General features: G+C 42.6%; 1 protein-coding gene across 1 annotated transcript; it reads right to left on the bottom strand.

Annotated features, from left to right (window-relative positions):
• Positions 1-703: 703 nt before the first annotated feature.
• LOC121289622 (fibroblast growth factor 8-like) lies at positions 704-24,662 on the bottom strand. The gene is made up of 6 exons (XM_041209253.1): positions 24,639-24,662; positions 23,102-23,199; positions 13,146-13,161; positions 6,499-6,643; positions 5,011-5,117; positions 704-997 (listed from the first exon to the last, which is right to left on the bottom strand). The coding sequence occupies exons 1-6, from the start codon at positions 24,660-24,662 to the stop codon at positions 704-706; spliced, it is 684 nt and encodes a 227-aa protein (XP_041065187.1).
• Positions 24,663-26,656: the final 1,994 nt, after the last annotated feature.

The raw sequence follows: 26,656 nt of genomic DNA, 5'->3' as shown, positions 1-26,656 counted from the left end.
CTAATTTGAACACAGCAAGCTCCCATAAACAGGAATGAGATTGGTGATGCTGTAGCCAAGTTGGTCAAGGATAAACAGTGGCCCAGGACACTGGCCAGGGCTCCCCTGCTCTTCTTCGAAATAGTGTCATGGGAATGTTTCTATCCAGTGAAGCGGGTGGAAGGGGTCTTGCTTGAATGTCTCATTTAAAAGACAGCACCTATGACAATGCAGCACTCCCTCAGTACTGCACTGGGTGTGTTGATCTAGATTAGTCTGCTGTCTGCAGTGGGACTCAAAACTTCTGACTTTCTGACCCAGGCTCCTCAGCAGTCTATAGCAGGATATTCTTAAGAACTTGGCCCTTTTGAGAACAGTTTCAAAAGTCTTTCAGTGGCTGTAAAGTGCTTTGAGATGTCCTGAGGATTTGTATGGCGCCTAGAAATACAAGTCCTTTCCTGATATATCTGATGAAGAACTGGATTTCCTCACTGACGTGCCATTTATGAATTTAAATACAACAATCCCTGACATTTACAATCCAGCACACATAGAACAGCCTTTTATTTTTAGGAGCTTGTTTCATTTTTTTTTTATTGAATCAATTTTTTATGCTTTTTTTTAAAAACCTGCTTATGTTCCACCATCTACCCATTAAAACCAAGTATAAAAAAATAAAACATCTTATTTAAAAAATATTGAAAGTCACGGGAGCTGTCCTTTTCTAGGTTCGGTGCCTCCTTGGCAGACGTGTCCTCCGAGTCCTTTTGGTGACAGGGTAATTTATAAACTCAAAGTGCCTTTGCCGGCCCCGGTTTGGGAAGAGCGGTTCCCCTTTGAAGAGTCTTTTCATGAAGTGGACTTCTCTCTGGTTCTGCCTGGTCTTTGTTGCTTTCCTGGGCTGCCCCTTCCTGGTAAAGGCCATGTACCACCCGTCATATTTGGTGTTCCTCAGTGCTGTGTAGTTATTCTCCAGCAGTATTTCTGTGAAAATGCAATCCTTCCCCTTTCCAACCAGCTGGATAAAAATAAAATCAATACTGCATTTCAAATTTAAAATGTAAAAACCATAGTACAAATAGTAAAAGGATGGTAAAAGGAGGAGTGGGGCCGATTAGGGACCAAAAAGGGGATTTACACATGGGCATAGGGTATAGCTGAGGTATTAAATTAATACTTTGCATCTGCCGTTACCCAGGAAGAAGATGCTACGCAAGCCATGGAAAAAGAGGAAGTAATTCAGACACCAAAAGTGTTTAAAATTGAAAAAAAGGAGGCATTGGATAGGTTATCTGTACTTAAAAGTTAATAGAACACTGGAACGGGATGATATGCACCTAAGGATACTGCAAAGAGTGAGAGAGGAAAGTGCAGACGCACTGGCCATAATTTTTCAGTCTTCCTTCAACTCAGGGTGGTGCAAGAGGACTGGAGAATTGCAAACATTACACCCTTGTCCAAAAAAGCGGCTAAAGATAAGCCCAGCAACTGCAGGCCAATCAGTTTAACTTTGGCGGTGGGGAAACTTCTAGAAACAATAACTCAGGAAAAAGTTAAAAGTCACATGGACAAATGCGGGTTAATTAAGGAAAGCCAGCATGGATTTCTTTAAGGAAAATCATGTTCAATTTACTTGTTGGAGTTTTTTGGAGAGGTAACAGAGAGGGTTGATGAGAACAATGTATTGATGTGGTATACATGGACTTCCAAATGGTGTTTGATACAGTGGGGTGCAACAGACTTGTGAGGAAAGTTATAGCTTATGGAACAAAAGGGACTGTAGCAACGTGGACAGGGATTTGGCTAAGCGACAGGAAACAAAGAGTACTGCTTAATGGATAAAAGCAAAGAACTGCGGGTGCTGGAAATCCAAAACAAAAACAAAAACAGAAATACCTGGAAAAACTCAGCAGATCTGACAGCATCGGTGGAGAAAAGCACAGTTGACGTTTCGAGTCCTCATGACCCTTCACTGCTTAATGGATGTTGTTTGTGCTGGAGGAAGGTTTGTAGTGGAGCTCCCCAGGGGTCAGTGTTGGGCCCCTTGTTTTTCCTGATATATATGTTAATGTTCTGGAGCTTGGTGTACAAAACTTGGAAGCATTGTGAACTTTGAGGAGGTTAGAGTAGAACTTCAAAAGGACATGGACAAGTTGGTGGAAGACAGGTGGCAGATAAAGTTCAATGCAGAGAAATGTGAAGTAATTTATTCTGGTAGGAAGAACATGGAGAGACGGTATAAAGTAAAGGATACAATTCTAAAGGGGGTGCAGGAGCAGAGGGACCTGGGTATTTATGTGCATAAGTCCCTGAAGGTTGCAGGACAGGTTGAGAGAGCAGTTAATAAAGCAAACAGTATTCCTAGGCTTTATTAATAGGGGCATAGAGTACAAGAGCAAGGAGGTTATGTTGAACTTGTATAAGTCACTAGTTCAGCCTTAGTGAGAGTACTGTGTCCAGTTCTGGGTGCCCCACTTTAGGAAAGAAGTGAAGGCATTAGAGAGGGTGCAGAAAATAGTCACGAGAATGGTTCCAGGGACGAGAAACTTCAGTCCTAAAGATAGATTGGAGGAGTTAAGAGTGTTTTGCCTTGAGAAAAGAAGGTTGAGAGGAGATTTGGTAGAGGGATGCAAAATCAGGAGGAGTCTGGACAGGGTAGATAGAGAGAAAGTTTCCATTGGTGAAGGGATTGAGAACAAGAGGACACAGATTTAAAGCAGTTAGTAAAAGAAGCAAAAGTGGTCTTAGGAAAAACTTTCACGGAGCAAGTGGTTCAGGTCTGGAATGCACTGCCTGAGAGTGTGGTGGAGACAGATTCAATTGAAACATTCAAAGGGAATTAGACTGTTATTTGAAATGGAAGAATGCTCAGGGTTATGTGGGAGAATGGTACTAGGTCAGTTTCTCAATCAGAGAGCTGCTGCAGGTATGATGGGCTGAATGGCTTCCTTCTGCGCTGTAACAATTCAGCGATGTTTTCCTCAATTGGAAAGAAAAGTCTGACTAGCATTTTTACATCACACCTTTAACACCCTTAGGACATTCCACAGCCTGTACTGCCAACAGATTACTTTTAAAGTGCAGTCACTGTTGTTTCATTGAAAAAAGGTAAGGGCAATTTGGGCACAGCAAGATTCCAATCCAAAACAAGTCCTATCAGCAACAACTTGCACTTACAGTACCGTTAACATTGTAAAAAGTCCCAAGGCGCTTCCTAAGCAAGCAATCAAACAAAATTTGATATTGTGCCACTTTAGAAGATATTAGGGCTGGTGACCAAAAGCTTGGTCAAAAAGGTAGTTTTTACAGAGTACCTTTAAGGCGGAGAGAGAGGTAGAGAGCTTTAGAGAGGAAATTCCAGAACTTAGGGCCTTGGCTGTCAATAATGGAGCTTCGGAAATTGAGGATGCATAAGAGGCCAGAATTGGAGGATTGCAGAGATCTTGGCAGTTTGCAGAGCTGAAGGGGGTCACACACATAGCGACAAAGAGGACATGGGGACAGAAGCTCAGCTGAGGGTCAAATAGAACAACCTGATTCAGCCTCAGACACTGGCTAGGAAGGGGAAAAGAATCAAAGATTAGGGAATAGAGTTGGAGGTGGGCTCGCAAGGCAAACAATGGCTTCACCAGAGTTAGTACTCAATGCCAGAAACGGCAATCCTAGGGTGAAATAACTGCCTGCACACACCAAGAAAGCCCTAGTTCCATCTCCGGTAATATTCATTTAGAAACTGGAAAACTTTTCACTGTTAATAATTCTCTCCTCACATCCCCTCTCTCCATGGCAGGGTGCAGTTCAGCAGGTATCAGAATCAGCATCCTGCGATACTGCCTGTTGACTGCAGACCTCCCAAAGCCAGGGAGGTCGAGTGAAGCTCGGGGAACATCTCCACTTCCAGTCACTGAAAGCAGCCCTCAAACAATTCCCTAATGCGACTCTGCTTGTTACAACCTTTGAAACAGAATTTGGAGTCTGGTCAGACGAATGAAGATGGTCATTTCAGGTGGATGTGAACAATCCCACGGCCACTATCTCAAAAAAGGACAGGGGAGTTCTCCAAAGGGTCCCAGGGACAATATTTATCCCTCAACCATCCCTAAAGTAGATTAGCTCATCACAATCACATTGCTGTTTGTGGGAGCTTGCTGTATGTAAATTGGCTACCGCGTTTCCTGCATTACAACACTGGCCACATTTTAGAAGTGCTTCATTGGCTGTAAAGTGCTTTGGGATGTCCTGAGTTCATGAAAGATGCTATATAAATGCAAGTCTTTTAATATATGCCAATATCAGGTGACTCAAATGCTTGATACGATAGGTTCTGCAACATCAAATAAAGCCATTCAGCTCATTGGGTTCGTGCTGGCTCTTTGAAAGAGCTGTCCAATTAGTTTCTGCTCTTCCCCCTTAGCCCTGAATTTTTTTTTTCTTTTCAAGTACCTATCCAGTTTCCTTTTGAAGCTTACTATTCAATCAAGCAGTATATTCCAGATCACAGCAACATGTCTGCCCTTCCTCACTTTAAAAACCACAAATGTGTCAAGTCCAAATGTATTTTTGGACATGAGCAGAACTGATCTGGCACCTTGTTCTAGAGTGTAGCATGGGTTGCACAGAGTCCTTGAAGTTGGGAGGAGAGTTTGGAAAAATATTCAAAATTCACAAAATTTGTTGCAAATGCTAATGCGTTTCACACTGATCACAGAATTTTAATGGCACAGGAGGAGGTCATTCAGCCCATCGTGTCTGCACTGGCTCTCCAAATGAGCATTGTGACCTGGTGCCATTGCCCTGCCTTTTCCCCGTACCCGTGCACTTTGTTTCTATTCAAATAATCGTCTAATGGCCTCTTGAATGCCTTGATTGAACCTGCCTCCACCACACCGCCAGGCAATGCGTTCCAACCTGAACCACTCCTTGTGTGAAGGAGGCACTGATTAATTCTGTGAGTGCTTTCCCCAACTTCATGGACCCTCCTGGATTTGGCCCCAGGAAATGATGCAGACCTGGCTTTGCTCAGTCACTTACTTTTCCGACAAGTTTTCCCCTTCTGTTCATGCAGATGTAGTGTCCAGTCTCTGCTCCTCGGATTCGCACTCGGCTGTCGAATGTGTCTGTTTCCACCAGCAGTTTTGCTGCAAGAGGAAAATCCCCCATGAAAATAATGATCTTCAAAGAGGAACTGGATCCATATCTGCTGAGGAATTAGCTGTAGGCCACATGGACAGGCACAGAACACAATGAAGGTATCATCGGTGTTGGGGGATAAAATGCTGTCAAATACCAGAATAAACTGGGTTTTTCCCCCATTTACCTTGGGTATAGCGGGATATTCACAGAGAAGTTCCCCCACTTCTGAAAATAAATGAAGGGAAGAGCCTGTACGTTTGCTGACTATCATGTCCCATTCATTAGTAGCTGCTCTGGAGGCAAAGCTCCACACGGGCATTGTGAATTCAGAAACTGACCTTCCTATAAACAAGTATTAAAGAACTGTTATTCTATATATAAACCACCCAAACCCCTGGATGAATTACCAGCGTGTAACTCATGCTCAGGTATGTTATTTTGCATATAAACAATCCAAACACCTTGATTAGATTGCAGCCTGTCACTCACTCCCAGGTATCTCTTATTCTATATATAAGCCTCTCGATTAGATTCCAGTATGTAACTCACTTCTGGATATCTGTTCTATATATAAACCATCCCATACCCTGCGAATAGACTGCAGCCTGTAACTCGCTCCCGGGTATCTGTTATTCTATATTTAAGCCACCTGAACCCGTCGATTAGATTTCAGTCTATAACTCACTCCTGGGTACCTGTTATTCTGTATGTAAACCACCCCAAACCCTTTGATTAGATTCCAGCCTGTAACTCACTCCCGGGTACCTGTTATTCTATATATAAACTGTGCCGAACCCTTCAATTAGATTCCAGTCTATAACTCACTCCCAGTTGTCTGCTATTCTATATATAAATAACCCAAACCCCTCCATTAGATTGCAGTCGGTAACTCCCGGGTATCTGTTATTCTCTATAGAAACCACCCAAATACCTCGATTAGATTCCAATCTGTAACTCACTCCCGGGTATCTGTTGTTCTGTATGTAAACTCCCCGTACCACTCTATTAGATTCCAATCTGTAACTCACTCCCGAGTATCTGTTATTCTGTATGTAAACTCCCCGTACTCCTCGATTCGATTCCAGTCTGGAACCCAGTCCAGGGTGTCCGTTATTCTATACAGGATATATAAACAGTTTGAATTTTGGGGCTGAGAGCAGAAACCTAGTCTAAAGCAAAGTCTATTTAAAGCAGCAAATTGTGGTGATTGGAGGAGAGTCACATAATGAAGCTGATGTGCATAAAATCAATTGCCGCCACTTACAATGGTCACTTGCTGGTGTGATTGATGGACCAATTACTCATCATCTCCATTCTGACCAGTGCTTATGGCATCAGTATGCACAGCCATTAGTAAAACAACAATATCCAGGTGGACTTTCTTACCGTATTTACTCCCATCTTCAGCGGTTGCATTGATTCTCTTGCCTAGGATCTGGACATGCTTTCCACTGGTCCGGCTGTAGAGCTGGTAGACACGGATGTGCCGGCGGCTGAGCTGGTCACTGTTCCTGGCGTGGTCCCTCACGTGCTGATTAAAATTAGGAGACGATTGATTCTCCCCCTTTTGTTTACAAAGGGAGAAATAAAATCAATTTGCTTTTACTGTGCCGGAGCCCAGTGATCTGGGGCACGTGTTCGCGGATCGCACTGTGTGCGTTCGTTGTTCCCTGTCCCCACTTGTCCTTCCGCCAGTCTGAGCTGAGCGGAGGGTTGCCAACTCTGGCTGGACATATTCCTGGGGGTGTCATCACATGACCTCCAACCTCCCCATCTCCAGAGTCCCACCATTGGCTGGCAAATGGGTCCATCTTTGCAATGCTCCTTTTGTCCCCACTATATTTAATAATTTTTAAATTAATAAACAAGGTGATCAAATTAAAAGAAAAACAAGTCACTTGGTAGTACAGAACCTGAGTATTGCTGAAAAAAGAGACGTGTTGAGGCTTTTTATCATGCACTCATTTGGTATTCTTGCAGATCTGTCCTGATGAATGCAAGATGAAAACTTTCCACAGCATGTCTCTTTTCCCAGAAATACTAAAATAAAGCACATTTTAAAAAATGCACCTCTGAGGTCCTGGGTTTTTCTCACAACAGTCTCCTGGAGATCAATCTATAATTCCTGGAGAATCCAGGACAATCCTGGAGGATTAGCAACCCTGGCTGAGGAAGGGCCCAAAGAATGTTCTCACAATTCATGGCAAAATCAGGAAAAAAAACAAGGCTGAATCTAACCACAACTTGCATTTACACAGCCCGGTCACAATCATCCTAAAGCCATTGAGAGATCGGCATCTTTCCATCTGCAGAACATGATGGGAATGCAGCCTCAGAACTTGAGATCAGGTCAGACCATCTGCTGCAATTCTCGTGATGGCTGAACAAGCCGATTCTGGAAAGGCAATGCCTGCCACCAGAGCCGTACATGAAGATGCCCCTTGCCAGGTGGTGCAGGATGATCTCTGCTGATGCTTTGTTTGCAGGGCTGGCATCTGCTTCGGAGCTTCTGAAACCACACATCATCATGGTGGTGCACTCCTGCCCACAGCTGGTGTCACCATGAGCGTTGGTTGTCAACTAGAGTTTCCCACTTGTCGTGATTGATGTTGAGGGTTTTTGCGACAGAATCATTCATTCAGACCTTTGGGTGGTCTGTGGGTCTCTTGGCACGAGCTGCCTCCCCTTATAGCATATTCTTGGGGATGTGGCCATCTCCCATCCTGTGCACATGCCCAAGCCAATGAAGCTGATTGTGTAGGCAAATACAAAGCCATTTTGTGTATGCCAAGATCCCACAAACAACCCTGAGGTAATGAGTAAGTTATCTCTTTTTCATGGCATCACACAATGGGCCAGTTTCTCTGTTATAATATGTGTAATTTCTCTATAACCAACATCCAAACATACAAAAACATAATGTACTCCTACATTACACTTCAGAAAGTATTTTAGTGGTTGTAAAACACTTTGGGATGTTCGAAAGCCATGAAAGGCACTATATAATTGCTATCTATATATCAGGATACTGGAAGCAGATCAAGTTTAAAATTCGCTGAGATCAGAACAAGAGAACCCCTTTGGAGGTTTCTCCCTGGTGGTCTGCAGGATAGAATAGGAAGATCCTCTTGTCCAGCTATCCATTTGCAGCCTTTGCTATTTTTATCGTCTCGAAAAAAAAAGATCCCTCCTCTCTGTAGCATTTTTTCCATCACCCTAACTGAACCGAGCCTCAATCTATTCTCCTGTGGACATATGTCCACAGCACATAAATATTCACAGATTCCATTCGGCAATCTCACCGGGAGGCCTGGGGCAAACGGCGGTGGGGGGGGGGCGTGAATCTGGGGGCCTCCAGGGTCTGGGTGACTGAATGTAATACATGGGGCATTGGAATCAATTCCCAGCCAAGCTCACAAGCCTAGACTATCAACCTTTGTTCAGAAAAGCAGCGGCACAAATCAATCTTTCTTCCTGGATTCAACAGTAGAGGTTAACAGAAGGAGAAAAGGTCTTGGAATAAGCCAAAAGCACTTGAGCGGCACTGAGAGGCAACTCCCTACATGTTCACTGGAGGTTTATTAGCACAGTAGATTATTTTGCCTCAGTTTATTCCCCCTTCTGACTTGGCACTAATTTCTCAAAGCTCTATAATTGGGCCCGTGGAAGTTTTGGAGTAGTGTTATTCATATCCATCATATGTTACAGCCACTTCTGACCATGGGTCCAAGATATGGAATGTTGCAATTGCATGGTGCAGATGAACTCTCCAATTCCTACCATCCTGCTTTGTTGGACAAATTTGCGGCTGTTCACTTTTTGTTGAAGTTCACAGGCTGAACTCCTGTGGCAGTGACAGGGCGAGCCAAGCTCATGTGTAGGCTACAAGTGAAGTGGGGTCAAGATGGCAGGAGGTAATAATTGGATTAGTCAGTCCCTGTTTTAAATCATAATCCTGTCCTTATTTTCATGCATTAATTTGATTTCAGATTAATTACAATTAAATATATAAACTTATTGTAGAGGTTGAGGGGCTGGGTGCAAAACTGAGATGCTGCAGCACCACCACTGGATGGATGACGTGATTACCATGTGACATGTTTACAAAGGCATTTGCCATTACAAACGTGGGATAGAGGAATTTATAATTGGAAGAGTTGACACTGATGTATATTTATAATCGTGCAAAGGAGTGTGTTAGAGAAAAAAGATTTTCTAATATATTATGGAAGATGGACATAAGGAAGTCAGAAAACATTTCTCAACAGCAAAGACTTCAGTGCAAAATTCGACACTTGTAGTCGACGGCCATAAGTGCAGATTAGAGAATTTGCGTTGGAGCCTGATCTGACACCTGCCCTATAGACAAAGGTTCCTGTTGGCAGCTCTGACCTAGTCCAGATTTTACAAATCTTCAGAAAAGATGTTAAACTAATTGCCCCACACCCACCCTCTCCCCGACACCAGCCCAATGTGCCTGTTGGGGGCAAATGTAAAACATTCCTAGTTAAGTACAGCAAGGAGTTGTCACCAGCATCCTGGCCACTGTTTCTCCCTTGATCAACCATTTACTGGGATCTTGCTGTGCACTAAAGTAGCTGCCACATGTGCCTACAGGACAACAGCCACCACACATCAAAAGCAGTTCATTAGTTGTGAAATGGCTGGGTAGCTCCTGTAACATGTGTGATTGCTTTAATACATTGTGATGTGGCAGAGAACTGGGCCACAGCTCTATGATTCTCTGCATAACTCAGGCCAGACTTGATTCAGGACTGGAGAGACCAGACACTTTTCGATGGGAGTGATGCAGTCGAGAGCTGTTGACTGTGTGAATGGTGCTCGGCAAAAAGGCATGGTCTCTGACGATATGGTTGTCATTACAGCAGTCACCACACCTCAAAGTAATTTCTCATGTGCCACACTTGAAATGTTTGAACTTTCAGTATAGTATTTTGATGGTGTGTGTCACCTCACTGTATTGCAAGTTGGTCTGCCTAACTTGTTTATCAAGTGTAATAATTGATCATTTTAAAAATATAAGAAGAATTAACTTGCATTTGTATAGCACTTCCATATCTTCAGGACATCCCAAAGCACTTTATAGCCAATGAAGTACTTTTTGAAGTGTAGACGCTGTTGCAGTGTTGAAAATGAGACAGCCAATTTGTGCATAGTGAGATCGCACAAAGTCGCAATGTGATCATGACCAGATAATCTATATGAATGATGCTGGTTGACCCCAGGACACTGGGAGAACTCCCATGCTCTACTGCCAACAGTATCCTGGGATCTTTTACATCTACCTGAGAAGGCAGACGGGATCTCAGATTAACATCTCATCCTCAGCATTGCATTGGAGGCAGAACAACTGGAAACTTTTGACTTATATGAGTCAGAGCAAGATATATATTTTTCAACTTGTATTTGAGATTGTGGCCATTGCTGGCAAGGCCCCATTCATTGCTCATTCCTAGCTGCCCTTTAAGAAGGTGGTGGTGGACTTTCTTGTCTGTGGTGAAGAGATTTCCCACAGTGCTGTTAGGTAAGGAATTGAAAGGGTTTGGACCCAGTGACAATGACTGATGAATGTCCAGTTCAAGACTTGGAGTGGAATTAGAAGTGATGGTGTTCCCACAGCATTGTTGGTCTCATCCTTCTTGAAGAGAATAGCATGGCAAACAGCATTGAGGAAGCGTGTTTGAGTGGATCTTATCCTGTCCCAAAAAACAGACCCAGACGCTCATTGTTTATTTACACAAAAAGTGTTGTGATGGTGTGGATGCTGTGGTTATCTTGTAAATGCCATTTCCAAATATATACTTCTGACACCAAAGCAAAGATAGAGGGGACCCTCTGTGATGGGGATCTCACTTCATGTCAGAGTGACTTTTGGCATGAGCACCTCATTTATATTCTACAGGTCTCCCTTGGTGTACAACCCAAAGCACCGTGCACTGGCACAGAAGTATATAGAAATTACAACATGGAAACAGACTGTTGGGCCCAAGCAACCCATGTCTATGTTCAGTCATTGTGCCAGCAATTTACCCTAATCACATTTATCCACCTCTTTCCCTTATCACTTCACCCCCTCCTCCTCCATCCACCTATCTAGGATTGCCAATTCTTCAGATTAATTTCTGGGACACCGCTGTGCAAAGAAAATCATAGGCAGCATTTAAATAATTATGTTATATTCAGTTTCCTCTAATGCGTCATTTGTTGTACAAATAATGGATATGGGATAAGAGGGGGCTGTTTGACTGAGCGAGGCGGTTTGAGGTGATGAAACATCCAGGAATATTTTCAACCAGAACTGGTAACCCCTATTCATCTCCACTCTAATCTGGAATGTTGCCATCGGTCCTGCGTCAGCTACTAACCCTGGAGGTGAGTCCCACAGTCTCGCAACTTGCTGTGTGAAGAAGATTCTCCTATCCTCTCTGATAGCCTGTCGACACTCGCATTTATTCTCACACAGGAAGAGGGAGAAGCAAGTGAATGGTGTCAACGGTATCTTATCCCAGCAGAGGAAAGAAAATTAAAATATTTTGATTCGTTATTCTCAACCTGCTTCCAACAAAAAACAAATGCACCGAAAACCGACAGGCAATCCACAGCAAAAGATTTTGTGCCTTAAAGGCTCAGATCAAGTACTGCATTTGTCCCCATCGACACTGACCTAAAGCTAGCGACTGGGCAGAAGAATTCCACAGCTTTTGAGCAGGGATCTATCTCGCTTTTGCAAAATGCACAGCCGCTCGCGCTAATTTTAACCTTTTGCCCAGAGATAAGTGTTAACTTGGTGTCGGATACTGAAACTATTTATATCTGGACTAAAAAAAGCATCCCGTGATGAATTTACAACACGGGTTAGCACCGGGGTTAGGGGTGGGGGGAGGAGGGGGGAGGTGCGGAGCGGGAGGGGAAACTAACTCTCAGGGAACTGCTGAAGGGCCGGTTAACCCTTTGTGAGCTTCACGCTGCACAGAAGCAATCAATTTTTTCCTAATTTTGACACCTCTAAATTGTGCTTCCAGGGGCTTTGTCATGATCAGGAATGTATCCTCTCTGTCCAATTGTCATGTGTGAACCTCGACAGTCTGGTGCAAACTTGGACATTGATGACTGGCAGGCCATGGGGGCATTATATCTGAGCCACAAATCCTGGCCTCGGGCTCTCTTTTCAGTAGGGGTTGCAATGGAGGGATGATTTATTTCATCCTCCTTTTTCCAGACACTGACATCAGTAGTAATAACTGCCCCATCCAGCAGTGCAGGCTGATGCCAGCTGACTCAACAAGAACCAAGAAGCATACCTGATTCAGCTATGGCTCAGTGGGGCAAACTCTCAGCTTGAAGTCAGAAGGTCATGGGTCCAAGCTCCGTTCTAGGCACAGAGCCCATAATCTATCTCACGTGAGGGACTGCTGCACCTGGGAAGTTCTGCCTTTTGGAGGTGATGTTAAACTCAGGTGCCATCCACTCTCCCAAGTCGACATAAATGCCACTATCTTGAACAGGGTTAGGGGTGTTATCGCAGTGTCCTGGCCAATATTTGTGCCTTAATCAGTATCGCTAAAACATATTATCTGGTTATTGTCACATTTCTGTTCGTGAAAAGCTAGCTGTGAAATTAGCTGTTGCGTTTCCTGCAATAAAACAGAGACTGCATTTTCGGAAAGTACTTCATTGGCTGTAAAGGGTTGTTGGATGTCCTGAGAATACGAGAGACACTGTAGAAATGCAAGTTCATCCAGCAGCTCACTGCATCTACTATGTGAGTGTGAGTGATTGGAGAGAACCAGAAATCCATTTTTAAGCTATTGAATGTTCATGGCAAAGGACAGGTATTCTCAGTTGGCTGCATCCATATTGTGTCTCACCCACTGTCTCCAGTTATAGACGTGCTATCTTGCAGTGCATCCAGCCCCTAAAATTTGCCAAGATACTATTCTTGAATGCAGTCATGTCAGCCATTAAAAAGATAACAAAGTTGAAAGTATCTCATTGACTTTAGAAGGAAAAACTTGTGCTCTGTAGCATCTTTCACAAACTCAGCATGTTCCAAAGCACCTTACAGCCAACAAAACGGCTTTCCCTTATTTACATCCAGGGAGGTGATGGCATGGTGGTATTGTTGCTGGACTAGTAATCCAGAGACCTGAGATAATGCTCTGGGGACCTGGGTTAAAATCCTGCCATGGCAGATGGTGGAATTTGAATTCAATAAAAATCTGGAATTAAAGGTCTAACAATGACTCACAAAAGCATTGCCAATTGTTGCAAAAACCCATCTGGTTCACTAATTCCCTTTAGGGAAGGAAATCTGCTGTCCTTACCTGGTCTAGCTCCAGACCCACAACAATGTGGTTGACTCTTAAATGCCCCCTGAACAAGCGCAATTAGGGATGGGCAATAAGTTTTACTCACCATCCAATGAATAAAGAAAAACACTACCTTCATAATTTTGAAAAACTCCATTAAATCTCCTCTTAATCATTTCTTCTCCAATCATTCCACTGCCTCACCCCTGATCATTCATTAGCTCTCACAGACAGCCTCGTACAGGTATAGATCACTATGAAACTTTTTCCATCCCTCTCCCTTTAGTGACTCCACTGAATTCCTCATGGGATTCAACAGAAGAAGCACGCCTTATATGTACCACAATCAAAATCTTAGACAGTCAGTGATGTACACATCTAGAAATCACAGAACATGATCATGTGACATTCCTTTACTCACTAGTGCAACAAAGATTTTAACCCATTTAAAATAAACGTGTATGTTAAAATTGCAGATAGAGGAGTATCATATGCATTGAATCACTCAGCCAGTTCAAGTTCATTCTTTTGGAACCGCAAATTTCCAAGCTTTCCTCAGTATGGGGCTCACTAGGTAACACTCTCGCTCATAAGCAAGTTGTGGATTCAAGTTCCACTCTGGAGGCTGGAACGCATGATTCAGTCCAACACCGAGGCAGTGTTGCACTGTTGGAGGAGATGTTGAACTGAGACGTCGGTCTTCCCTTTCAAGTGCATCTCATGACACTATTCAATGAACTACAGAGGAGCTCTTTTTAGTGTGGTATCATTGAAACAATCCACCTGATCATTTTTCAGAATATTGTTTGTGGGATCTTGCTGTGCACAAACTGGTTGCCATGATTCCTGTATTATAACAGTTGCTACACTTCCAGAAATACTTAATTTGCTGCAAAGTGTGTTGGGGCATCCTGAAGTCATGAAATTTGCAGAATAATTATAAATCTTTCTTTTATCTTGGGAGCAGATCAAGTGCATTTTGATGGACCCCTCATGTCTTCAACTTGATCATTTCCAACAATTATAATCCATTCTGTTTTCCATCAGTTTGAAGTTTACATGTCCCTAATTTTATGCCTGCCTCTCTCGAGTTGGCTCTAAGTAATATCCTGAGTTCACTTTACCTCCACCAAATACACAGCATTCTGCATTTTCAAAACACACAGTGCCAGTTGTCTTGGTTTATTGGTGAATGGCACCATCGACTGCCCAACAGTGTGAGGCTGACTAATGTCAGGATCATCCTAAATTCACCCCGTCTTGTCCCACTAAGACTCCCCTAACCTCACTCTACTGCCCAGTTGAGCCACCTGTTCTTTAGTCTGTAGAGTTTAAACCTTTCTAAGTCCTGCTGGGGAATCTTCCCCATTACAAATGGGATCAGTCTTTTTGCTCTTATCTGCAATTCCCCCAATGCACACACATCCCAGGCAGTGCCTTCAGGTGAAGATCAATAGACAAGTGGTGTCATTTTAATTGTGGGTAATATCCAATTACCCCACAACAAACTGTCCTTTCCATGGGAGGAGAAGTCATGTGGGAATTATAATGGACGATGAATTTGATATTGCCTGCTTTGTACCATCAGTCAAAGTTAAATTACTTCCAAGGAGAGAATATTGGGATAAAACAAAACTGAAAAGTTCTACAAACTTTCAACCGCCATCATCTAGAAGAACAAGAGCCTGGGAACACCACCACCTTCGAGCCACATGTCCTCCTGACGTGGAAATATACCCTAATTCCTTCATCGTTGCTGGGTCAAAATCCTGGAACTCCCTACCTAACACCATAATTGATGTATCTCCACCACAGAGTGCACTGGTTCAAGAAGGTGTCTTTTCATCACCTCAAGGGTAACTAGGGATGGGTAATAAAACATCCAAGAAAGCATATGAGAATATTTTGCTTTGAGATGTTTTTCCAGATTAAGGGTGCTATGTGAATGCAAGTTATTGCTATGTTAGGAAAATGTTTTGTATATTAAAGCGAATAGTATACCCTGCACATTAAATCAAATGGGAATCAGAGATGACTGCAGATTCCTAATAGGAATCACTCACTTCTTTTAGAAATAATCTTTGCAAGAAAAGAAGCTGATCCTAATGGGAGACGGTCACACAGCCAGTGATGTCTTGCATCTTTTTTGGTTTGGATGGAATCTGATGATGCTGATTGACCACCCAGTAAAGCCAGAATTTCGTCAGTGGCCTAAATAGGTCCTCTTGTGTTTAAGCAGGATTGAATTGCTGTTGGGTGAGGCAATGCTAAAGATCCTCAGTTGTTTGAAAAATTTCTATCTCCTACTCAGAAAAATAACCCAGCATGAGTTTAATTTTGATAATAGATTTATAATAATCTGAAGTCTGATGGATACTGTCAAAACTTTTACATATAGACAGACAGAAGTCTAGGCAGTGATAGAGATGGACTAGAACAGAAAGATACACAGATAGATCAATTGACAGATAGACTAATAAATAGTGAGGGATAGATCGATGGGTAGCCATCTAGTTTGACATCTGTTTGTTTATTCTGAGGGTATCACTGGGCTGAAGTTACCACTTCTCCCAGGCAGAGTTACATTATATGCTGTTTACAGACAGGCAATAAAGATTGTCGCGTGCTTTACCATGTTGGTGTAACAGAGCTGTACTGACACAACTTTAAACCCAGGGTTCCTCATGAACATGTTCCCTTTAACTTCTGTCTGCTCTGTGCAGTAAGCTTGTTATGCACATCTTAAGAGAAATGTTGCTTATGGGCAGCCTGTTTATTCCCTGCATGGCACCTTCCTGATTGCTGCACAGGCGTATATCTATGCATTGCTCATGAGTTCCCAGTCCCAGGGTGAGCTAGTGTTGAGCATGGCAAGACCAGGCATAGACACAAAGAGGGAAATACCAAATTGGCTCAATCAGTGACACGGAGCCCTAAATCTTCTATCTGAAGGTTGTGGGTTCCAGTCCCACTCCAGGGCTGAGCCCGCAATCAACCCTGCCGCTTGCAGTGAGCCAGTGAATATAGGAACAGGAGGAGGCCATTTAACCCCTTGAGCCTGTTTTACCATTCAATGAGATCATGGCTGATCTGTGACCTAACTCCATGCACTGCTTCATTTGGCACCTTCTCAGATGGATGTAGAAGATCTCACAGCTACTGTCTGATGAAAGAGGAGTGAGGGGTGGGTATGTTTCTCCTGGCCAATACTTATCACTGAACCAAGACCTAAAACAGATCATCTGGCTATTTGTGAGACCTTGCTGTGTGCAAATTGGCTGCTGTGTTTCCTACATTACAACAGTGACTGCGCTTCAAGAAAGTTTAATTGGCTGTGAAGACATCTCAAGGTCGTGAAAAGTGCTTTATAAATGCAAGTTCTGTCTTTCTTTCAATGCAGTCACCTGCCAACATAAACACCTCTTAGCACTTTCCACATTTACCACCAAAGCAGCGCAGTGGAGTAACCTCAGCACTATGGGGCCAGATCCTGAAACAGCCGAAAGAGAGAGGGCAAGATCTTTGTGGCTCTTCCTGGGAGGCTTTTCCAGCCTTGCTTTTGAAGAATGTCACTATTTTTACACCTTTCTTTAAAGGCTGCGACTCTTCCCAGGAGACAGCAGACGGTATTGCAAATATGGCTGGGCTCAGAATGGCTCTGCGAGAGTGACTTGCAAAAAAGCTGGTGGATGATGTTGCTGATGATGGGGGTGGAGTTGGGAGAGGAAGATAGTAGCTATTCTGGGTTTGTATTACTTTCGGAAAGTGTCTAATAGGTACATTTAATGAACACGTTTTAGATGGAATAGTCCCTTAAAAAATCGATACATAAATGCAGAAATATATGGTTAATGATCAATAGCTGATTACAGACACAGCACAGCCCCTCAGTAAACCTGTGATAACTTCACCCTTTACTGGTAGCACCCATCAACATCACAGACTGTATTGATAGAGAGTGGTAGATAAATAGAGACAGATTCATTGATAGTGGAAAAGGATTGATATGCATGGACCGATAGAATATGAATAGACATAACCAGATAAATAGGTAGATAGAGATGGATATATAGATAGATGACTATACATAGATACAGACATAGAGATGGATAGCTGAGCAGACAAAAAAATTGAGATTAACAGGCAGTTAATAGATACAGAAGCATAGATCATTAGATAGAGAGATAGATTTAAATATTTATTTTAGGTATACATTTCAGATATTTGTTGAGAAATATGTGCATAAATAGGCACGCAGAAATGGATGAATAGATGAAGATGGAGAAAGATGAACAGTAGATAGAGTTAAAATAGATCCAGAACAATTAATTAACAGATCTAGATTGACTCAGATTGATGAATTGATCAATAAAGACATGTAGATAGTTTTCCAAGCAGAAACAGCTGAATGGATATAAATGGATCAATAGATATAGATGTAGATACCTAGAGAAATTGATGGATGGATGGACAGGCAGATAGAGATAAATGATCATACAGGTAATGAATAAATATGTTCACAGCTATTGATAGAGATGGCTGCATATACAGAGATTTCCTTCTCATTCAAACTAAAATAATTCATTTGTCAGGAATTAGGGATAATTTCACTCAAGTTTTTGTATTGTCCCTGACTACTGACCTGTCCTAGTTGTTTAACTGACACGGGGATTAATATCTGCGGAAGGACGGGATATTACCCACCTACAGTGTATGGTGGATCTCACAGTAACACTGAATGAGCTGCCGTGACTGGGACACGATGGAATCACTCAACCGGATGGTCATTGATTCAGCCGCCAGTAGTGGGGTTAGCAAGACCTCTTCAAACAGTTCCCCAATGATGCATCAATACTCACCGTCTAAACTAATATGCATGATATCTTTCAGTCACTGCCAACTGACAAAGGAAGACAGATAGAACGAAAGAACTTGCCTTTCTATAGCAGCTTGCACAAACTCAGGGTGTTCTAAAGCATTTTACAATGAAGGGTTGCCCCACAATCAACCATCACACTTGGTACAAAACCGTCCCAGAAGGTAAACCTAATACTAAGAGGTTCGATTGCCAGTATGCCTTAAGTTAGCTGAACTTAGCCAATGCAGCCATTGTCAGCCTCAGCCTCAGAGCCCTCAGCCAAGGCAGAAACTGCTGACCATGTTCCTGCTCCTAATCACTAACATGCGATCCCTGATGAAAAATGCCCCTGGGTGGTTGGGGTGGGGGGGCAGGGAATGCGGGCTGCATTGATGGCGATGCCTTTTATAGCCAAATAGTCCATCATAAGGTTCATTATGTAGCTCACACATTGAGAATACCCACTGGGGATGAGTTAGCCTAGGGTTAACAAGAGTCAGTACCTGCAACAATTTAATGGGTTATGATCTTGGATTAGCAACCCAAAGTTCTTCAATTTCAATCCACCAGCAGCAGCTAATTGTGAAATTGATTTCAAGAAGTCTGACACCAGAATAAAGCAACTATAAAAGCTTTTGGATGATCATAAAAAGCCAACAGCTTCACTAATGGCCTTCAGAGAAACAAACCTGGTCTGGGCCATCATCCTGATGATGAAACTTGTGTTCAGACATGCTGAGCACAGAATTCTCTCCACAGCTTCCAAACAATAGAGGGTCGAATTGCCGTGGTCGCTATGGGTTGTGAAATCGTAAATAGGTTCCGTCTGAATGCACTTACAATGCACACACAGGCACACACACACAGTGGCCAGAACAAACAGTTCCAGCTTGCATCAGTTTCCTGTTAAGCCCAGGTAGTCAAAAAAAGCTTTTTGATGGGCTGGCATCAGTGACACTCATTCATCTTGTGGAATCTTTCCGAAACCTTGCCCCACCTTTGAAAACAGCTAAAACTAACTGCTACACACAAGCTGCAGGGAGAAGGGAAATGTTCTGATTGAGGAGCCTACCTGAAGTATTCACCTGACTTTTCTCCTCCATTTACCAACTGACCTGTTGTGCATTTCTGGCATTTTCTGTTCTCACTTCAGGCGTTCATTGTTTCCCTTTCTTATCTCAATAACCACAACTTGTATGTAAAAGGTAGTAATGCAACCAAAGGTGCTTCATAAGTATTCAGACAGATTTGACCGAGCCACATAAGGAGATAATAGATCAGATGATCAAAGGTTTGGCAAAAGATATTGGTTTTAATGAGCATCTTAAAGGAGGAGAGAGAGAGGTTTAGGGAGGAAATTCCTGAGCTTAGCGCAATAGGCAGCTGAAGACATGGCCAACAGTAGAGGAGTGGGATACAAAAGAGATCAGAATTGGAGGAACACAAAGATTGTAGGGCTAATGAAGGTTACAGCCATAAGGAAGGCGTTGAAAACAAGGATGAAAATTTTAAAATTGAGGCATAGCCAGACTAAAGCCTGATTGGTCAACAAGCAAAGGGGTGGTGGGTAGGAATATAGTGGCTATAAAAGCTGTTGGATTATCATAAAAAGCCAACAGGTTCACTTATGCCCTTCAGAGAAGCAAACCTGGTCTGGGTCATCATGTGATAGGATCCTGATGATGAAACTTGTGTTCAAACATGTTGAGCACAGAATCCTCCCAACAGCTTCCAAACAATAGAGAACCTGGTGCGAGTTAGAACAGCAGCAGCAGAGCTTTGGATGAGCTCAAGATTGCAGAAGGTGGAGGATACATACCATGTATATGTATGCATACACACATCTGCTATCCATTATTCCATACATACCATGTATATGTGTTTATATGCACACATCTGCTATCATTCCATATATACTACGTATATGTGGACATACGCACACATCTGCAATTTTTCATTCCACATATACCACGTATATGTGGACATGCAGACACCTGCTATCTATCATTCCATATATACCATGTATATGTGTACATACATACACATCTGCTATCTGTCATTCCATATATACCATGTATATGTGTACATACACACACATCTGCTATCTGTCATTCCATACATACCATATATATGTGGACATACGCACATATCTGCTATCTATCATTCCATATATACCACATATATGTGTACATATGCACACATCTACTATCTATCATTCCATATATATGTATATGTGTATATACACACACATCTGCTATCTATCATTCCATATATACCATGTGCATGTGTACATATGCACACATCTGCTATCATTCCATATATACCACGTACATGTGTACATACACACACATCTGCTATCCATCATTCAGAATGTTTTTAAAAAGATTTTCACCCACCAGTTTTGCGCTGTACAGGGGGACTTCACGATACTTGGAATTTGTATTGTGTATTGTCTTTCCAAGATATTTTTAAAAAATGACATATTTCACTATAATATAGAGCCATAGAGTTTAAATTTAACATTGAATTAGTCACCAGTGGAGTGGGGGGGGGGGGGGGTGGGAGTGAAATTCACCTTGGGTTGCAGAATAGAACGGGCACGAGCAAATCAGAAACTTTATTTTATGTGTAATCTTCTTTTCCATGACTCAGTTGCTTTACTTCAAATGACTTTGAAAAACAAAGAATCATTTCAAAAGCTTTACTGAAGTGAATTTATATTTTAGCTACTTTAAAGAGTGTGTGAGTGTATGCCCATAAGAGATTAAAGTGACAGGATATTATTATACCTGTTGTAGCTTTTGTTGAGAAGGTAATTAAGGGAGAAAATGATCGAAGTGTGTGTGTGAGAGAGAGGGAGACTGGTTTCAGAGAGACATATAGAGAGACTGGCATCATAAAAAGAGAGAGACTGGTATCAGAAAGAGAGACACATACAGACACTGGTACTGCAGAAAAGCAGAGAGAGATATGTATCACAGAGAGAGACACAGAGAGACTGGAATCACAAAGAGAGAGAGAGAGACAGATAGAGAGAGACCGGTATCACAGAGAGAGAGAAACAGAGAAAGGTTGGCAAGTCTTTTTATTATCCTTGTTCTATTTTTTTCTCTTGTTAAATTTCGAAATCAAACCAGGCCTCTGAGGGCAAAGATAGAAAAGGAAGGTTGGAGACTCAGGAGGAGGTTGGGATTCAGAGGAAGGGGTTGTGACTAGGAGTGGGGTGTGGATGGTGGGTAAATGACAGCAGAACAAGTGGAGATGATAAAGGGGTTGAGCTGATAGTTCAATGGGGAGAAGGTAGGGGTAGTAATGAGATTGGTAGGAAAGGTAATTGAGTCATGAGAAAGTGAAGGGGAATGGTATTCAATGAGCAGCAGGGGGTGAGATCAGCATGAATGATTAGGAGTGATAGACAGCAAGCTGTTGAGGGACACATTTTCTCAGAAACCCAACCCAAATGCATCTCAAGCTTATTAGGTGGTAGCCATGGCTCAGTGGGTAACACTGTCACCTCTTCGGTCAGAAACTTGTGGATTCAAGTCCCATTCCATTGATTTGAATACATTATTTTGGTTGATACTTCACTGGCGGTACTGAGGGAGTGCTGCACTGTTGGAGGTGCTGTTTTTTAGATGAGATGTTTAAACATGCTCTCTCAGGTATATGTAAAAAAAAGAGCAAGGCAGTTCTCCCCAGTGTCCTGGGTTAATACTTTTTCCTCAACTAACAATCACACACTCTCCTGCTCCCTCCCTTTGCCCAGATTATGATCACATTTTAAACCTGATTGGATTAGTTTAATGAGGTTAAATTTCACATTAAAAAGGAATTCAAAGAAGGAAACTTATTATTGTTCCTTTATATTTTCCCCTTTTCCAGTCACATAAGAATTAAAAAAAAAACAACTGATTCTTAACTCCTGTTGTGTATTCTTCAGTAACTTCAGTCTATATATACCTATGTGTAATAGGTACACATTCTGTACAAAATCATCATCTGGGTCAGTGCTTGCCCTATTTGCAAGTGACGCTCTTGAAACAATGTCCTTTAAATAGAATGAATGCCACTATGCCTATGAATCTGCTGGCAGATTGGAGATTAATGAGGAGACACTGGCTAATATTGATCCGATCCCTTAACAGGTCAGCAGGCTTGTTCCCTCATCCTACTCCTCCATTCATAAATACATCAGTTTTCACACAAATAAAAAGCCCAAAGTAAACCTTTTGTGCTTACACCTCAGTATTTTTACACACTGGAAGCACACGTCAGGAATTCAAGTATTTCCCTGCATTGGCTGGAAAAATTTAGCTCATCCTTTCCACAATATTGCTTTTCTCTCCACCACTTACTCTTTCTTTCCATTTCTTTAATCTTTTCTATCTTTCTCTCCTGCCTTTGGGCAAGCTCGCTATCTGCGAGACCCAGCTGTGTCCAGTTATGGTGCCCATGTGCTTGCCTATATGTATGACAAGAGTCACCTCGCATTCAAGGTAATTCAGTCACCGAGTTGCTTTGGGATGCTCCTCAGGGATCTGACAAGGTGTTATATAAAGACAAACTCAAACTTCCTGCAGCAAAAGGAATGGGAGTTTTGAGATGTGATGGAAGAGGGAACAACTTTAAACTTGTTCTGTAAAAGTTCAAGATCTTTAAAGAGACAGCACTTTCTTAAACAATGCAGTTTGCCTGCAACATCAGAAAGATCACTGCCTCTTAAAATTACACATGCTAACTTCCTTCAGATTTCAATATTTCAGATTATTATAAATTGTAATAAAGCATATCATGTACTCACCTGAGCTTGGAAACACAGCAATAGAAACTGCAGGCATCTGTCACAGAAATAATGGCAAAATATATACATGTGTAAATTAACAATGCATTATCAAATTGCTAAATTATGAGAAAATATGCTTAAATTACTGAAGAACTGTTAATTACAAATGCGACTTTAAGTTAAAGAGAAGGCTCTTACAGATAAACGTACTGAAACGCTAACGGATGCATAGCTGATGCTCTCACGTATTTGCTCTTCTCACTGACTCCTTAAACCGAAGGTTGGCAGACTGCCCTTTTTTTTTCTCTGTTTCCTGTCGGCCGACAGTAATTCGACAGAGAGGGGCGGGGGTGGGGGAAGAGGTGGTGGCGAGTGAAGGAACCTTGCGCCTTTAATGCAGCCTGCAACCCAGTCAGAAAGCGTCCAGGAATGAGCAGGAGCCTGGGAATTAAATGTTTTCTTCCCCCTTTTGCAACACAGCGGAAAGGTGCAAATTCTCAATATGTATACATTAGAAAAAAAATCTTGCACTTTGTTCTGATCTTCAAGTCGAATTTCCCCAACATCAACTGTACATTTTATTAGGGTTTTGCCTTGGTTCTGCACACAGTCTCGCCGTTATTTATGGGCTCCGGGGCTGGTCGAAGCAGCAATCTCATCTTGCCCACGGTGACAAGTGTCAGAGGAAGTCCCGTGTCTTTGAATAGAACGTTCTTTTTTTAAGCTGTCCAGATTGGGCCTCTTCTTGCATTTACTCCATTGATGGGAGAGGTGGCTCTGCCTTTCAGGCTGGCAAGAGATGGTTTGAAGAGTAGAAGGAGGAACTGGAGAGATAGAGTGCGGGGGGGTGGGGACGGGGGGCGGTTGGATGGGGGAGGTGGACGCCCAGGAGAAACAGTTTCTCTCTCTCTCTCTCTCTGTTTCTTGTCACTTGTTGAATTAAAAGCCTCATGGCTACTGGCTCCTGTGGTGGGTTAATGACTTGTCCTGATACCAATCCATTGAGAATAGCCGATCAGTAAACACTTGCCAAATGCCCAGGCAATCATGTCCTTTTAATTACTGTATTGAAGCTATAAACACATTAAAATTCATGAACGGTGGAAAGAGAGCTCACCTAGAAATGTCAGTCCCGGCTTTTTTTTGAATCATAAAATAATGTGGCAGAATATACATTCAGTGAGATCTCAGCCAATGTTTGGAACTTACTGGAATTAAACTGCCCCCTTTTCTTAATTTCCCCCCATTTTCAACCCCCGTCTCCTGAATGTTCACACAGACTGAATACTTCAGTGCGGAAACCAAATGCTTCTCTCCTCAGCACGTGAGTTGGGTCTCCAGTCCCAATCCCTCACTTTACTCCTAACTTCGTAATGTCACCTGCCTCTACCTCAAACTCCACGTCCTCCGCCGCAGAAAGAGAAAGGACTTGCATTTCTAGAGCGCCTTTCACAACCTCAGGATGTCTGAAAGCACTTTACAGCCAGTGAATTATTTTTTTTGAAGTTTACGTCACTGTTGTATTGTGGAAAACCCATAAATAGGCTACCGTTACCTCCAGACTCAATTCCTCCAACATCTTTTTCACTGAACTTCATTCTATTTCTCTCATCAACTATCCAAGGCACTGCCATCTGCCCCTGACCATACTCGACCCTGCTTGATCACCCCAGTCAGCCCTGACCGCCAATGGCAGTGAATGCAAAACCCTAGTCCTCAGTTACAAACCCATGCATGGCCTCACCCCTGCTTACCCTCTGCTTCCGTACTTAAGCTGCCAAAACTGCCCACCAGCTGTCTACCCCTCTTCCCTTCTTGCAACCATTGGTGCAAGCTCCTTCAACTGTCCTGGCCTTACTCGCTTGCAATGTCCCCTCCCTTCCCCCATCTCCTCAAAACATACCTCTCCGCCTGTGCTTTCAATCATCTTACATTCTTGTACTGATGCCCCAACATCCACTTTATCCTCTGTGTTACAAGCTTCTCACTGGCTCAGTGGGTTACACTCTCACCTCTCAGTCTTTAAGGTTATGGGTTCAAGTTCCACCCTTGAGACTTGAGCACATAATTCAGGCTGACACTGTCAATGGAGTATTGAGGGAGCCCTGCACAGCCACAGATATTGTCTTTCGAACGAGGATGTTAAGCTGAGGCCCTAGGTCTTAGGTGGACATAAAAGATTGCATGACATTATTTGAAGAAGAGTAGGAAAGCTCTGTCTGGCATCTGAACCAATATTTATCCCTCAGCCAAATGCACGAAAACAGATCATTATCTCACTGCTATTTGTGGGAGCTCGCTGTACGCAAATTGGTTGCTGCCTTTCCTACATTGTATCAGTACTTCAAAGGTAATTCATTGACTGCAAAGCATTTTGGGATGTCCTGAGGATGTGATAGGCACTATATAAAGGCAAACTCCTCCTTTCTTGATAATAGCATACAATCACTGAACAGATCTGTATCATCCTGTGGATTCATTAACTCCTTTGTTTTAAGTGGTTTAAGATCTCCACAGGTGTGGAGCAGGTCGAAGCCAAGGAGGGGATCGGAAAGCAGGGTTAAGAATTTCAAAGTGAGTCTTTTCTCCTTCATGTTTTCCTTGGAGAGGAGAAGGCTAAGAGGATACTTGATAGAAGTTTTCAAAATCATGAAGGGTCTGGGCAGAGCAGATAGGGAGAAACTGTTCACGCTCATAAATGGAATAAGAACCAGAGAGCACAGTTTTAAAGTGTTTTGCAAAAGAAGCAAATGCGAGGTGAGAAAAATCTTTTTCACACAGCGAGTAGTTAGGGTTTGGAATGCACTGCTTGGAAGTATGGAGACACAGGTTCCATTGAGGCGTTTAATATTCCATTGGATGACTATTTAAATAGAAACAATGTGCAGGGTTACGGGGAAAAGGCAGGAAATTGGCACTAAGTTAAAATGCTCAGAGAGCCAGTACAGACACGATGGGCCGAATGACCTCCTTCTACACTAACAATTCTGCGATTCTTTGATTTCCACACATTACTAGGGGGTCATCCTGTCCTGTGGAATCATCTGGATCATTTCAGTTAGCTGAAATACGGGTGGTTCAGGTTGTTGCATTTTGGGTGACATTGAGAAACAAGGACTTCAAGAAAAATCTTGCTTATCTGGAAGGTTTAATTTATTACCTGACTTGAGATCAGATGAAATGTGAAGTTGCCCTGAGATCAGTCTGGCTGCAAAAAACCATCAATACAAATTTGTTCTTGGGATGCGAGTTTCACTGCCAAAGCTAGCATTACTAAAACCCTGAGAAAGTGTTTGTGGACCCTGTTCTACAACTTGCTCTGACAACTTATGAAGGATTTTTATGGAGTAAAGAAGGAGAAACAGTTTCCTTCAGCAGGTGGTTTAGTACCAGAGGACACAGATTTAAGAGCATTCGTGAAAGGACCTTCACAGATTCTTTACAGCCATTCGGCCCATTGAGTCTGCACTGGCTCTCTAAAAGAGCATTCAACCTAGCCCCACTCCCCTGTCTTAACCCCGTAACCTTGCACATTCTCTCTTTTCAGGTAGCGAACCAATTCCCTTTTGAATA

The sequence above is a fragment of the Carcharodon carcharias genome, chromosome 17, assembly GCF_017639515.1.
Source record: "Carcharodon carcharias isolate sCarCar2 chromosome 17, sCarCar2.pri, whole genome shotgun sequence".
In the NCBI taxonomy this organism is placed as follows: Eukaryota; Metazoa; Chordata; class Chondrichthyes; order Lamniformes; family Lamnidae; genus Carcharodon; species Carcharodon carcharias.
The sequence above is the reverse complement of the archived record's forward strand: the minus strand, read 5'-3'. Positions and strand labels throughout refer to the sequence as shown.

Coding starts and splice junctions, on each gene's coding strand:
- LOC121289622 (XM_041209253.1), bottom strand. CDS start 24,662: ATGTTGGAGGAATTGAGTCTGGAG. Junction 23,200..24,638: donor TGGAGGAATTGAGTCTGGAG/GTAACGGTAGCC, acceptor CTCATAATTTAG/CAATTTGATAATGCATTGTT. Junction 998..5,010: donor GGGGAAAACTTGTCGGAAAA/GTAAGTGACTGA, acceptor ATTTTTATCCAG/CTGGTTGGAAAGGGGAAGGA.